At 36.2% G+C, this 14317-nt stretch overlaps 1 protein-coding gene across 1 annotated transcript in view; it reads right to left on the bottom strand.

The window, feature by feature from the left end:
* Positions 1-4028: 4028 nt before the first annotated feature.
* SHCBP1L (SHC binding and spindle associated 1 like) overlaps positions 4029-14317 on the bottom strand; it is a 32172-nt gene continuing 21883 nt past the window's right edge. Inside the window, exons 7-10 of the mRNA XM_044758417.2 lie at positions 7917-8070; positions 6458-6708; positions 5287-5409; positions 4029-4418 (exon numbers count right to left, since the gene is read on the bottom strand). Of these exons, the coding sequence (XP_044614352.2) occupies positions 4167-4418; positions 5287-5409; positions 6458-6708; positions 7917-8070 (780 nt within the window). The 3' untranslated portion in view covers positions 4029-4166. The remainder of the gene's footprint in view (positions 4419-5286; positions 5410-6457; positions 6709-7916; positions 8071-14317) is intronic.

Below are 14317 nucleotides of genomic sequence, written 5' to 3'. Positions count from 1 at the left end.
AGCTGGTGACCTTAGGATTAATGTTAATAGGAGATCTTTCAGGAATTTCCAAACTTTGAAATTGCGTATTTCTTTCAAATCTAAAAATAAAAATTTAAGTTAAAGGAAACAAAAAGAATTGGCTACATAATCCAATGTTTAATGTTTTTCATCTTAATTGGTAAACCTGCATAATATTTTCATGTTAACCTGTAAAAAGTAAAATATACTTAGTGGTTATTTTTAATATTTTAGTAGTTACTCAAATAATTCAAATTTATAACTAAAATATTAGGAAGCACAATAGGATTAGGTTAACCTGCTGATCTAAATAAAATGAACATTTTTTTGGTGTTGCTAATTGTTCTAAGCACTTCCAAATTAAGCTAGTATTCTAATGGTACCTGCCAATGGCTTCAAAATTTTATTGGTAAATAAATGTTCATCTTTCTTATGCAACTGCAAAATCTGAAAATATCAGATTACCAAAAAATAGATAATGGCATAATGTTTAGTATTAAAATATTAATGAGTTATAAAGTTGCCTGAGTTTTCTACAGAACAAATCAGTGCCCTGTAGGAAAAAAAAAATTGTTAAAAGACAACTGTTTTAGGCCTCAATTGAATAACAATAAAAAATATGTAAAAGAAAACTTAAATATTATCTAGTTCAGTGGTTTTAAGCTTTTGAGGGCTGAGAGGCTCTTGAGAATATGAAGAAAGCTATGGACTCTCAATCAAAAATGATGAACACCAAATTTTTTGCTTATTGGGGCCGGTCTGGTGGCGTAGTGGTTAAGTTTGCGCGCTCCGCTTCGGCAGCCCAGGGTTCGCCAGTTCAGATCCCTGGTGTGGACCTATACCCCGTTTATCAAGCCGTACTTGGGCAGGCATCCCACCTATAAAGTAGAGGAAGATGGGCACAGATGTTAGCTCAGGGTCAATCTTCCTCAAAAAGGATTTTCACTTAACATTTAGGTAGTTCACAGACTCTCTAAGTCTGTCTGTACTTTAAGAAGACCTGATTTGGTTCAATCACTGAACATATAGTATATTTATGTAGTTTTCTCTTTCACTTTAATACTTTGAAAAATTAGAGCCCTGTTCTCAAATTTATTGCTTTCTGGTTGTAACTGTTAAATCTATAGCATGCATACACTTCCCAACTTGGGTGTCTCACAAAGAATAGCAACTTGTTCCTATAACCTGAGCAACTTCTCTACCTTGTGCTGCTGAGGAGCGCCTTTCAGTCCTTTGGTTTGTAAACCACCTGCCGCTTTCACTGCTTCTACCTCATAGACTGACAAGCGGCTCCAGCTTTATGGTTCCCATTCTGCTCTTCAACTGAGGGTCTACCTTAGCTGCTACTGGCATGGCAGTGGCATGGCCACTTTCAGTGTTAGGCCCTTACGAAAAGGCCAAAAGGGGTTCTAATTCATCCCTTTTCATTCCACACCAAAGCCACTCTTCTAATCTCGATTTAGCCAGTCCTCACCCCCTGAATCCTACCATTTCCATCCTCACCAACTGTGATGAGATAACCCTTAAAAGTCCTGGATTGTAAAACTCCTTTCAGTCTTTTGCCTAGGCAGAGACCCATTGGTAGCATTCTTTTAAAACTACTTGCCATTCACAGTAGTTTGGGATGTGATGGCTGCTAAGACCCGCTGTCTGTACTCCAAGAAATTCTAGTAGGAATTGTACTCCAAGACAGTCTAGTAGGAAAGCCAAGTATGTGCACGAAAAGGGAGGGCAGGGCAGAAATATGGAACCATCTCTCCTTTAGGTTCTACATTAGAATCTCTTTTAAACATAGACAAGCTATGCACTGGATAGTTGGTCCTGGTGGAGGAAACTCTTCTTAAATCCTATTTTAGGAGTAAAATTAGAATTGGGCCTCCCTTGACCTAGAAAATTGGTTAAGATAGGTGGTAGAATAATGGCCCCCTAAAGATATCCACATCCTAATTCCCAGACCCTGTGAATACATATCTTAGGTGACAAAAGGGACTTTGCAAATGTGATTAAGGTTAAGGACTGTAAGATGGGGAAATTACCCGGGATTCCCCGGGTGGGCGCAATCTAATCAAGAGTCCTTAAAAGTGGAAGAGGGAGGCAGAAGAGTGGGTCAGAGAGAGAAGACTGAAGAAGAGGCAGGAGAAATTCAAAGCAGGAAAGGGACTCAATCCATTGTCGGCTTTGAATATGGAGAAAGGAGGCCATAACCCAAGGAATGCAGTGTCCACTGGAAGCTGGAAACAGCTCTCAGCTGACAACCATCGAGGAATGGATCGCCATCCTACAACTGCACGGAACTGAATTCTGCCAACAACTCAAATGGGCAAGGAAACAAATCCCCTAGAATGTCCAGGAAGAAACAAAGCCCTATCAACACTTTGATTTTAGCCCAGTGGGACCCATGTCAGACTTTAACCTACAGAACTATAAGGTGATAAATTGGTGTTAGGACTCTAAATTTGTGGTGATTTGTTATGATGAAGGGAAATAGGGGTGGGAAGGTAAAGGAAGGAGAAAACTTTATGAAAGATCAAATTTTTACAAAGTCTTAAAAATGCTTTGTTGGGGCCAGCCCCATGGCTGAGTGGTGAAGTTCGCGTGCTGTGCTTCAGTGGCCCAGGGTTTCGCTGGTTCAGATCCTGGGTGCGGACCTAGAACCACTCATCAAGCCATGCTGAGGTGGCATCCCACGTGCCACAACTAGAAGGACCCACAACTAAAATATACAACTGTGTATTGGGGGGCTTTGGAGAGAAAAAGGAAAACTTTAAAAAAAAAAAAAAAGCGGCTTCATGCATGGTTTAGGGTTATGAGACTACATATAAACTATTCTGAAGTGGGCCTGGGAAAAGAGAAATTAGAAACCAATGGCAGCAAGAGAAAGAAGACATAACCAGCGAGTGAGCAGTTTGCTCACACAAGGCTATTGCTCTTTCTGCTCACTCTGAAAAGATCCTGTCTGTCCATTCTCTACTCTTCCTGAGGCCAAAAACAGGTGGAGGAAGAGGATTGGAAAGGAAAATCCCCACCATTATAGCTCATTGAATTCACTCTAGAAACATTGTTCTTGTTAAGGCCTGCATGGGCATTCCCTCAAACCATCCTTTGTGTCATCCAGCTAACAAGACCTGGTGTAAAAAAAAAAAAAAAAGACTAGACAGTGAAACACTAAAGAACAGCCTTATTCAACTCAGCTTTAAGAGATTCTCCATGGTGACACGGGGTCACCTTTACTAGGTTACAGGTAACAGGAAGTAAAAGTCAAATTGAGGAAGGAAAAGTTTAAGCCTGAGTGCTTGTTTCCTTTTATATCCTAAAGTCAATATAAGTTCCGTTTTGTGGAAGAAATGTTTAGCTGTATCTTAGAATTGAACTATTTTAGTAAAGGACACATGGCCCTCCATTTAAAGATTCTATTTCCTGGCTCCGTTTGCAGTTAGGTGTAGCCATGTGATTAGATTCTAGCTGGAGGGAGGCATGAAAGTTGAAATAATGTGTGCAACGTTGTAGAAAGCTTCCGTCCCTTCTGTTTGGATGGAATTTAGACATAATGGCTTGAGCAACAACTGCTATCTTGGACCGTTTGGTGGTTTTGAATGGAAACCATACCATGGTAAAACAAGGTAGAAGCAGCTTGAATTTCTAACATGGAACACCTACCTACCAGCCCTACGCCAAGTACCAACGTGAAACCTCTACTAGCCCTATAGGGGACCTCTCGGCTTCCTGAATGTGAGGGAGAAGTACACTGCTAGATTGTTTACCTCTCAGTTTTGGAGTACCTTGTTTCCTGCAGCTCGAACCTAATCCTATAGAATATCGTGCTATCTTACCTTTTTCTGTTCTCTACATAGAACACCCAATGCTACTTTATTGGACTAAGAGTATTAAAAACAATGTTTAAAACCATATTTGTTCTTGGAATTAGTGATGATGGTAGTACTATGTACTAAAAATAGACTAAATACTACTGAATTACATATGTTAAAGGGTGATTTTTATGTGTGACACATCTCAAAATTTTATTTTAAAAACATGTTAAATGAATCACTCAAAGACCATTAAAATGTTTAAATATTTTTAATTGTTTTAAATTTAAAACTACCATTTCTGTGGGATATGAGATTTATTAAATATCTGAAATATAAAACAACATAAATCCAGATGCTTTAACTTGTGACTATTCTGATATCCCCCTTTAAGTTTGCTTCTATTTTATTATTATTCATTTCCAGATTCAGATTTTGAATTACTTTGGAGAGCATATTATCGTCTTTTTTATCTCCTGAAGCAGCCCCTTTGTTGAGGGCTTCTTCTGCTACAATAAAAAACTGTTCAGTTAGTTGGAGAATGCTTACTCCATAGCCATTGTTGTTGTAAATATGATTATTAGTCATCTTCAATTTCGGTGCTGGAAGAACCTGTTAAATTATTCAAGGAAATCAGTTTTTCAATAATTTCTATAAAAATAAAATATGAACTAATGAACATGTCATAAACTCTAGAACTTATTCTTGAGTTTACACATTTCTTTAAAACAACTGAATCAGTTTTGAACAAGTGTTATTTTCCTTACACTGATTAATTTTATATTAACTACAAAAATGTGTAATGAGGAAATAGTAAATGTTTTTAATTTACTTTTATCAGTTACTGATAAACATAACTGATTCTGTATGGGGTTACAGCAGTGTCCCATGAAGTTGACTTTTACATGATCGATATGAAGATAAATAATTTCAGATAATGAAAATGATAAACATGGAAATAATTTCAAATAATGATATCTAAACTAGAGTTCTAGGGAAAAACTTCATTAACTACACGAGTCTAGAGAGGCACCTGGAAAGGCAGAATTTATAGAAGAAAGTCGGAATGGGAAAGCATTTCACTTAGAAGATGTTGCTATATACTTTAGTTGGTGAGATTAAATGATTTTACAGAGTTTGAAAGTAAGACAAATTATTAATGTATTATTCTCTTAATTTGCTGTACTTTCTAAAATGTATTACAGATCTGCTCAAGTGAAAGTCAAACATTTTTATAAAAGCAAAACTCATCCATTTTCTCATATTTGAAGTTATTTGCTAAGAATTTAAGTTGAAACTATTAAATTATAAGACTAAATTTGTTCCCTATCAGCCATCATTTAAACCATATTTTAATTATTTGTACTATTTTCCAAATCAGATAACATTTAGACTAAATATTAAGACTAAAACTAATCTTTTAATATCTTTCTAATAATTATAACTCATAATGACTCTATGTTAAGAAATATGAGAATACCTTCATATTAACTCCACCTAAGGTGCTTTTTGAACTGTCACTGGTTCTGAGGTTATTACAATGATGAATTTCATTCCTTTCCAAAATGGCTATGCTCCCAGGATACAGCTCAACACCAGCACCCTGTAATTTAAAGGCAAATAAAACAGTCTACAAAACACATACCTCTCCAAAATTTTCTTTATATTTGAAAACTGTAATTTTGTATTAGCACTCTGAACACGCTAAGTTATATAAAAATATTTGACAGTGAATGCAACAATTTATTGTAGAGATAATATTTAAAAATGCTGAAAACTATATCTGTTAGAGAATGATTAGGCCTAGAAGGAAGGCTGAAGTCATATAGTCCATTACACTGTTCTCCCACCCAAATGATGTCTCCAGAAGGGAGTCAAAAATCCCTTTAAATTAAGCAGTTCTTTTCAATAGTTTCAAAAATTTATTTATGTAAACACAAAGTCCCTCATAATGCTGCTAAAATCTATTTCCTCCTTTTAGGGGAAATTAAGAAAAAGTCATTCTATAAAAAGACCCTCTTATTTTTCTGCTTCCTTTAATCTTTTTTTTCATTCAATTTTCCAGTCCTTTAATGATCTTTTTGATTAGTTAGCTCAAGACTCAAGCTGTCAGAGAACTAATCATAATACCTTACAGCAATGTCTGATAGCTTATAAGTACTTATTTTTCTTTTTAAATAAATCATCAAGTAACTGACTCATCTGTTTTATTGCCAGTGATTCCTGGATTTTTTGTGTGTGTGAGAGAAAGACTGTCCCTGAGCTAACATCTGTGCCAGTCTTTCTCTAGTTTGTATGTGAGATGCTGCCACAGCATGGCTTGATGAGCGGTGTGTAGGTCCTGCACCCAGAATCCAAACCCGTGAACCCTGGGCCACCAAAGCGGAGTGCACGAACTTACCCACTACACCACCAGGCTGGCCCCCCTAGATTTTTTTTAAATCACGCTTAAGGCTAGTAATTCCCTACTTTGGACTTAGTCCATTTTTCCTAAGTGTACTATAACACTCTTGTACTTCTCATTTTATTTTTCTTAGTTTCTAAGCTTGCTTATAATTCAATTCAAAGATCAAGTAATTGTTACCCTTTGCATATTAAGATTAAAGTTATCTATCGTCATATAAAGCTGTAGTTTTTATAAAATGAAGTACCTGGGCACCAGTTATCTCACTGTCTGTAATTGTCAAAGCAGCCCCTGTAAGAACACACACTCCTGTTCCTTCACATTTTAATATACAGTTTTCTATAGTCAGGTGACCAGACTCCACCACCACAATACCATCAACTGTCCCTTGTTGTATCAAAGATAGATGCATTAATTTCACATTATCAGCTTTGGACACCACAAAACTGTCATGAGAAGGTTCAGAAGTAATCATAATTTCCTCTCTCTTTCCAACTCCTGATTAATAGGGATAAAAATACATAATTATATCAGTAATCCCAAAGTTTAAAGCCTTTTAGTCATTCAATAATACTGTTATTCTTTTCACATATTTTTAATAAGTAATATATGTAATTATTCAGTTGTTAACTAATTAGATACTTAACTATAATGTAATCTTTTGTTCTTATTTTGATGCCATGATGGAAGAATCCGGGTTTAGAATCAATCTAAATGTACCTATGGTATTTAGTCAGCATACTCATTCCACTACATATTTCCCTAAATTATATAAGCAGCAGTCATCTACAAAATGTCTAAGATAGAAAAAGTATCTTCCCATACCCTGGTTTCAAAGCCATAATAAATTACCACAACTGAAAAAGACTGGCAGAGCTTCTTGAATTAGGTTACAAGATTAATGTAATCGTATCCATAATTTTGCTCTAGAGTAGTAAAACTAATTGTCTAAATTTAACATCAAGCCAAAAATAAGGGGTTGGAGCTTCAAGAAGACTAAAAATATTTAAAATTACAAATAGGATCCTTATTACCCACATGTAGCTCAGCAAAATACTACTGATTACAGTCATCAAAATCGAGTGAAAATTGTGTTCAATTTTGAATTGACAGGCAAAGGTTAAGTCACCTGTTCTTTTCCTTTAGCCAGACAGTGGGAATACCCTTACTTCAAGGTAAAAGGGGAGGATAAAAGTTACTAAATATGTTCAGAATCTAAAAGAAATTTAGTAAACTCTGCTTTTCTACTTATATTTTAGCAAATTTGCTAAATTAGCAAACTTGAATTAACCTTTTTGAGACAACGCTGAGTATATTTTACTATAGCGTTTCATTTGGGTTCTCCTACTAAAGTGATCTGAAGAGCAGTGGTGATAGCTGAGAAAAAAAGTAGTTTGAGTAAAAATATAGAGGGAGCTAGGAGAAAATATTATGAACTGGTTTTTTAATTTTTTCTGGTTTTGATCATTTATTTAGAATCTGTGCTTGTGCTACAATACCAGATTGGTTTGCTCTGGTGCAGTATGTCCAAATGAGGTCACAGATAATATGAACAGATGAGAAAATCTTATGTAAAGAGCACATAAGGGATTTTTGTGAAACAGACTCTGTTCTGATTTCTAGGAATTTGATTAACCATGTTTACAATATATAAATTTGTCCTGCATACACTGCTATAAAAAGACTGCAAAGGATGCCCTGCTAACCCTTTATAATGATGTCATCAGTCAATAGAGCAAGATTTATAGCTTGATATTCTCCTGGAAAAATAACTACTGTGTCTCCACTATAACAGCTGTCCAAAGCCAAATCCAAATCATCATGCTGTTGGAGAAGTGTGTCTGAAGATAAGTCCTTCACCTGAAAAGAAGAAATAAAACAGTACACCTTCAACAGTAACCGAAACTGACGCAGGTCATTTTAATCAGTTAACTTAGTGGTGACGTGCTTTTCCCAGACTTACCTTGCGTAGGTAAAACACTGCAAACACTGTATATTCATGTTCTTTGCTCAAAGTATCAATCCATCAATTAAGAGAATGATGAAATGATATTTTCTTTGCGATCACTAACAATTTTACAGCTATTAAATACTGTGTGCCAGAAGTCATATCTTAAGCTTTACATATTACCTCCTAAGCCTCACAACAGTTCTTTGAGGTAAAGTATTATCCCCTTATAAGGTTAAGGAAACTGAAATTCAGTGAGATTAAATGACTTGCCCAAAGACAGAGAGTTAGTGAGTGGTGATCCAGGTCTTTATGACACCAGATCTCTTTCTAACATACTACTTTGTTTTCTTTAACTCATACTGACCCTGTAATTTTGGTAAATCAAAAACATTTTATATATTAAAGATTCTAGAACTAAAAACAAGCAGTACCAGCAATTTGCAGTGGGAGTGGTAACCGAAGAGTGAGGAACTTTTAATATAAAACTTGGAAACTAAAAATACATTCTGAAAAAATGCCTACTCTTTTATCCTAATAGAAATGGCATTATCATTCATATATCTTTTTTCTTATAAAATTTGCATGTTATTAAAAAACATAGAAAATGAAAACATAACAAAAATGGAAATTTTAACCTATAAATTTTTACCTAAGTAAAATCTATTTATATAGATATTTCCTTTTAGTCTTTTTCACATGCATATATTCATTTATTCATAATACTAATATACCATACATGTATATGGTTTTGAATCCTGATTTTTCATTACATTAGATCACATTTCCCCATGTCTTTAAATATTTTTGCAAAGCCTAATTTTTACTAGTTACATAGTAATGCATCATATGGATGTATCATAGTTTATTATAATTATATGACTAATTTCTAACTCTTATTTAGATGGTTTACAAATTTCCAATATTATGAAAATATTACAAAAATTAAATGCTTATGCACACCTCTAGTTATTTCTTTAGGATAAATTACTAGATAGGGAATTCCTGAGTCAAAAATATAAAACATTTTAAGCCTCTTGGATACATATTGCTAAAGGGCCCTCCAGAAGAGTTGAACCAATTAAAGCTTGGTTTAAGAACTCATTTTCCGGGGCTGGCCCCATGGCCGAGTGGTTAAGTTCGCGTGCTCTGCTGCAGAGGGCCCAGGGTTTCGTTGGTTCGAATCCTGGGCGCGGACATGGCACTGCTCATCAAACCACGCTGAGGCAGTGTCCCACATACCACAACTAGAAGGACCCACAATGAAGACTATAATACAACTATGTTCTGGGGGGGCTTTGGGGAGAAAAAGGAAAAAAAATTTATAAAATATTTGCCACTTTAATAGGCAAAAATCCTCACTGCCTTATTTTAATTTCCATTCCTTTGATAAGCAAGAATGAATGAACATTTTTTTCCCAATACATAGGAAACTTTTATAATCCTCACTAAATCAGCAAACCACTATATTCATTTGTGCTGGTATTACATATCGCAATCTCTAAATGCTTTAGAGGCAGACAGTACCACGATTACCTCTGTAAATAAATAATTTTGAAGAACTCTAGAATTCGTTTCTATGTTTTTCTTATTCATTGAAACAGGAAACACAGGAGAGAGAAAAAACATTTGCTGGGGGAAGACAATGAGTTTAATTTTGGTGCCAATTAATTTGAGGTACCAGTGGAGTTGCTAAGGAGAGGTATCAGTAGACTGGACACAAGGGTCTAGAGTATAGGACTGAGATCCGACTAGGCATAGAGATCGTGGAGTTGTTAACTTATATGATATTTCGAGCATAGAAATGGATGAGATTAGCTCCAAGAATGTGTAAAGAGGGAAAGACAGCACCCTAGGACAGAGCACCAAGGAATAACATTTAAAGGATAGGCAGAAACAGAAGATCTCACAAAGAAAGCTGAGGAGTGGCCAAAGAGGTGGTAAGAAAATCAGGAGACTAAGAGGTCATAAAAGGAGAAAGCAGTTGATAATGTCAAATGCTGCTGAAAGATTAAATGAAAGGGTAATCCCTGAGTTGTGCTTACTGCATTTTACCACCGCTTTGTCCCACATAACCACAAGAGCATTTTCACTAGTATTCTGGAGGCAGAAGCCAGATCATAGTGAATAGAGGCATGAATGTGAAAGAAGCAAAGACAAATGCAGACAAATAGTACAAGAAATTTTGCTCCACAAAGCAAGAGATAGATATGAAGTATTTAGGGTAGATATTGTTTTGTTATTTAAGATAGAACAAAATTGAATATGTCTCAATGTGTTCAGAAAGGAGAGCGTAAAGAAGAAGACACAAGAAAGAGGTGACATCATGGAAATGGAGTAAAGAGCTCCAAGAATTGGTTCTTCCACTGAAGCAAACAGTAACTTGGCAAAAAAATGACAGAATCAACTTTTTTGGAACTTGAATCTAATCAAACATAGCAACCAAGGGAATGCTTAATGAAGAGGCTGTTAAAATTCAGTAAGAAAGTATTGTGGTGGTTTTGCTTACCTGCCTACCATTCCCCATTCTCCAGCTTGGCAGCAGCTGTGAAAATAAACCATGTTTCTGGTGTGGCTTGCTGGTGCTGGGGTTGGTGTTGGGTGGGGGCAATAGGACCTTATTCTCAAAAAATTGTGGTTTTTCATTTTGATCTGTCTGATGGTCAGTTATCTCAGGGGAGGGACTGGCAAAGAAGCTGACCTTGTTTCACCCCTCTCAGGATGGAGCAGCTTTGCAGGCTGCATCTGATGAAAGCATTTAAAGACATACACTACCCATGGCTGCCTTGGGCAAAGGATGGAGAAAGGGGCAAGGAAAAGCCTGCAAGGGGGGGAGGCTGAGGAGGAAGATTCTTGGGGGACTAAGGGCTACCTCATATACTGAGTACTCTCCAGTGAAATGCACATGCTCAGGGCTGGATGCATGCACAGAAGAGATCTAAAAGGACCCCTAGGCTTGTGAGTTCAGCTGATCGTTGGACCCTGTGCAAGCAGGAGGTGAAAGCTAAGGCAGAGTTGTAGGCAGCCTGGCTTAGTTTTGAAGGAGTGCCTCAGCTCAGGGCTAAGTGCAAAATCTGAGAGTATTTTTTTTGTCTTTTTAGTTTCAAGTGTTTAAGGAGATCTCTGTCAGGTCACTAGCTAACTACTGAGATACCATAATAGAGACTTCAGTAGCTACACACAAAAAGGAATACAGCCTTTGCAAAATAGTTTTGAAAATTCACTCAACATTTAGACAACTGCAGCCCTAAACAATCAATACAGCAAACCCTGGGGATGGGGTAGAGTCTGATTTCAAGAGTTGATACATTATAATATTCAAAATACCAAGTTTTCAACAAAAAATTACAAGACATACAAAGAAACAGGAAACTATGGTCCATTCACAGGGTAAAAATATACTGATGGAAACCATCTCTGAGGAAGTCCAGACAAGACTTTGGACTTACCAGACAAAGATTTAAAAACCACTGTCTTGGGGCCAGCCCAGTGGTGTAGTAGTTAAGTTCGCATGATCCACTTCAGGCCTGGGGTTCACCAGCTCAGATCCTGGGCACGGACCTATACACTGCTCATCAAGCCATGCTGTGGCAGCGTCCCACATACAAAATAGAGGAAGACTGGCACAGATGTTAGCTTAGGGCCAATATTCTAAAGGAAACCATGGACAAAGAACTAAAGGAACCAAGAGGATAATCTATGGACAAATAAAGAACACCAATAAAGAGATAAAGGAACCAAACAGAAATTCTATAGCTGAAAAATACAATAGCTGAAATGAAAAACTCACTAGAGAGGTTTGACATCAGATCTGAGCAGGCAGAAGAAAGAATCAACAAACTTGAAGACAGGATAATTGAAATTATCCAGTTTGAAGAGCAGAAAGAAAAAAGCACAAAGAAAAAAAAACAAATCTGAAGGGACCAGTGGTGTACTGTCAAAAATACCAGTAAGATCCACACCAACACAAACCATAGACTGTCAAAAGTCAAAACAAAGAGTCTTGAAAGCAGCAAGAGAGAAGCAATCAATATGTACAAGGAATTGGCAGTAATATTAACAGCTGATTTCTAAACAGAAACCATGGAATTCGGAAAGCAGTGAGATGACATTTAAAGTGCTGAAAGGAAAAAACTGTCAACCAAAAATTCTATATCTAGCAAAACTATTCTTCAAAAATGAAGAAGAGGGGCCGGCCCTGTGGCTGAGTGGTTAAGTTCTCACTCCGCTTCCCATGACCCAGGGTTTCCTAGTTTGGATCCTGGGCACAGACATGGCACCACTTGTCAGGCCACGTTGAGGCGGCGTCCCACGTACCACAGCTAGAAGTACCTACAACTAAAAAATCACAACTATGTGCTGGGGGCATTTGGGGAGGGTAAAAAAAGCAGGGAAAAAAAAGAGGATTGGCAACAGTTGTTAGCTCAGGTGCCAATCTTTAAAAAAAAATAAAATAAAATGAAGAAGAATTGGGGCCGGCCCAGTGGTGTAGTGGTTAAGTTCACATCCTCTGCTTCAGCAGCCTGGTTTTCACTAGTTTGGATCCCAGGCACGGACCTACACACTGCTTATCAAGCCATGCTGTGGCAGGCATCCCACATATAAAATAGAGGAAGATGGACACAGACGTTAGCTCAGGGCTAATCTTCCTCCAAAAAAAAAAAAGAAACTGAATTAAGACATACCCAGATAAACAAAGGCTGGATGTTCCCTATAAGAAATGCTAAAGGGAGTCCTTCAGACTGAAGGAAAAGGAGACTAGCTAGTAACTCGAAACCATATGAAGAAATAAAGAACTCTAGGTAACTACATGGGTAAATATAAAGCCAGTATTACTGTAATATTGGTTTGTAACTCCTCTTTTTGTTTCCTATATGATTTAAAAGAGCAATGTATATAATAATTAAAACTCCATGTTAATGGGCAAGTATAAAGATGTAATTTGTGTCAACAGCAACATGAAGGGGAGATGGAGCTGTACAGGAGCAGAGTATTTATATGCTATTAAAGCTAGGTTGGTATCAATTCAAACTAGATTGTTATAAATTTAGGAAATTAATTGTAATCCTTATGGTAACCAGTAAGAATATAACTAAAAAATATACAGAAAAGAAATAAGGAGTGAATCAATACACTAGAAAAATATCATTAAGCACAAGAGAATATGACATATAGAAAACAAACAGCAAAATGGCAAAACTAAGTCCTTTCTTATCGGTAATCACTTCAAATGTAAGTAGATTAAGATCACAATTAAAAGACAGACTGGTAGAATGGATAAAGAAACATGATCCAACTATGTGATGTCTACAAGGGACTCATTTTAGATCCAAAGACACAAATTGCTTAATAGTGAAAGGATAGAAAAAGATATTCCATACAAATAGTAACCAAAAGAGAATTGCAGTGGCTATATTAATATTAGACAAAATAGATTTTAAGTCAAAAATTGTTACCAGAGACAAAGAAGAACATTATATACAAACAAAAAATTTTTAATTCATCAAGAAGATATACTAAGCATATATGCACCAAACGAGGCTCCAAAATATATGAAGCAAACATTAACAGAATTTAAGGGAGAAATAGACAATTCTACAGTAATAGTTGGGAGACTTCCATACTCCTCTTTCAGTATGACTAGAACATCTAGTCATTCTCCTAGACAGAAGAGCAATAAGGAAATAGAGGACTTGAATAATACTATAAACCAGCTAGACCTAACACACACAAATAAACCTAAATACATATACAGAACCCAACACAGAAGGATACATATTCTTCTCAAGTACACATGGAACATTCTCCAGGATACACCATATGTTAAGCCACAAAACAAGTCTCAATAAATGTATCATCTTTGACCACAATGAAATTGTTAGAAATCAATAAAACCAGGAAAACTGGAAAATTCACAAATATGTGGAAATTAGACAACACAAACTTAAATAACCAGTGGTTCAAAGAAGAAAACCCAGGAAAATAATAAAATGCTTTGAGATGAATGAAAATGAAAACACAACATACCAAAACTTATTGGATCCTAAAAGCAGAGTTCAGAGTGAAATTTATAGCAATAAACACCTATATTAAAAAAGAAAGATCTCATATCAACAATTTAACTTTATTTCCTTTTTTTTTGTGAGGAAGACTGTTGCT

The sequence above is a fragment of the Equus asinus genome, chromosome 25 (assembly GCF_041296235.1).
Source record: "Equus asinus isolate D_3611 breed Donkey chromosome 25, EquAss-T2T_v2, whole genome shotgun sequence".
Lineage (NCBI taxonomy): Eukaryota > Metazoa > Chordata > Mammalia > Perissodactyla > Equidae > Equus > Equus asinus.
Note: the sequence above shows the minus strand (reverse complement) of the source record. Positions and strands in the feature narration are given on the sequence as shown.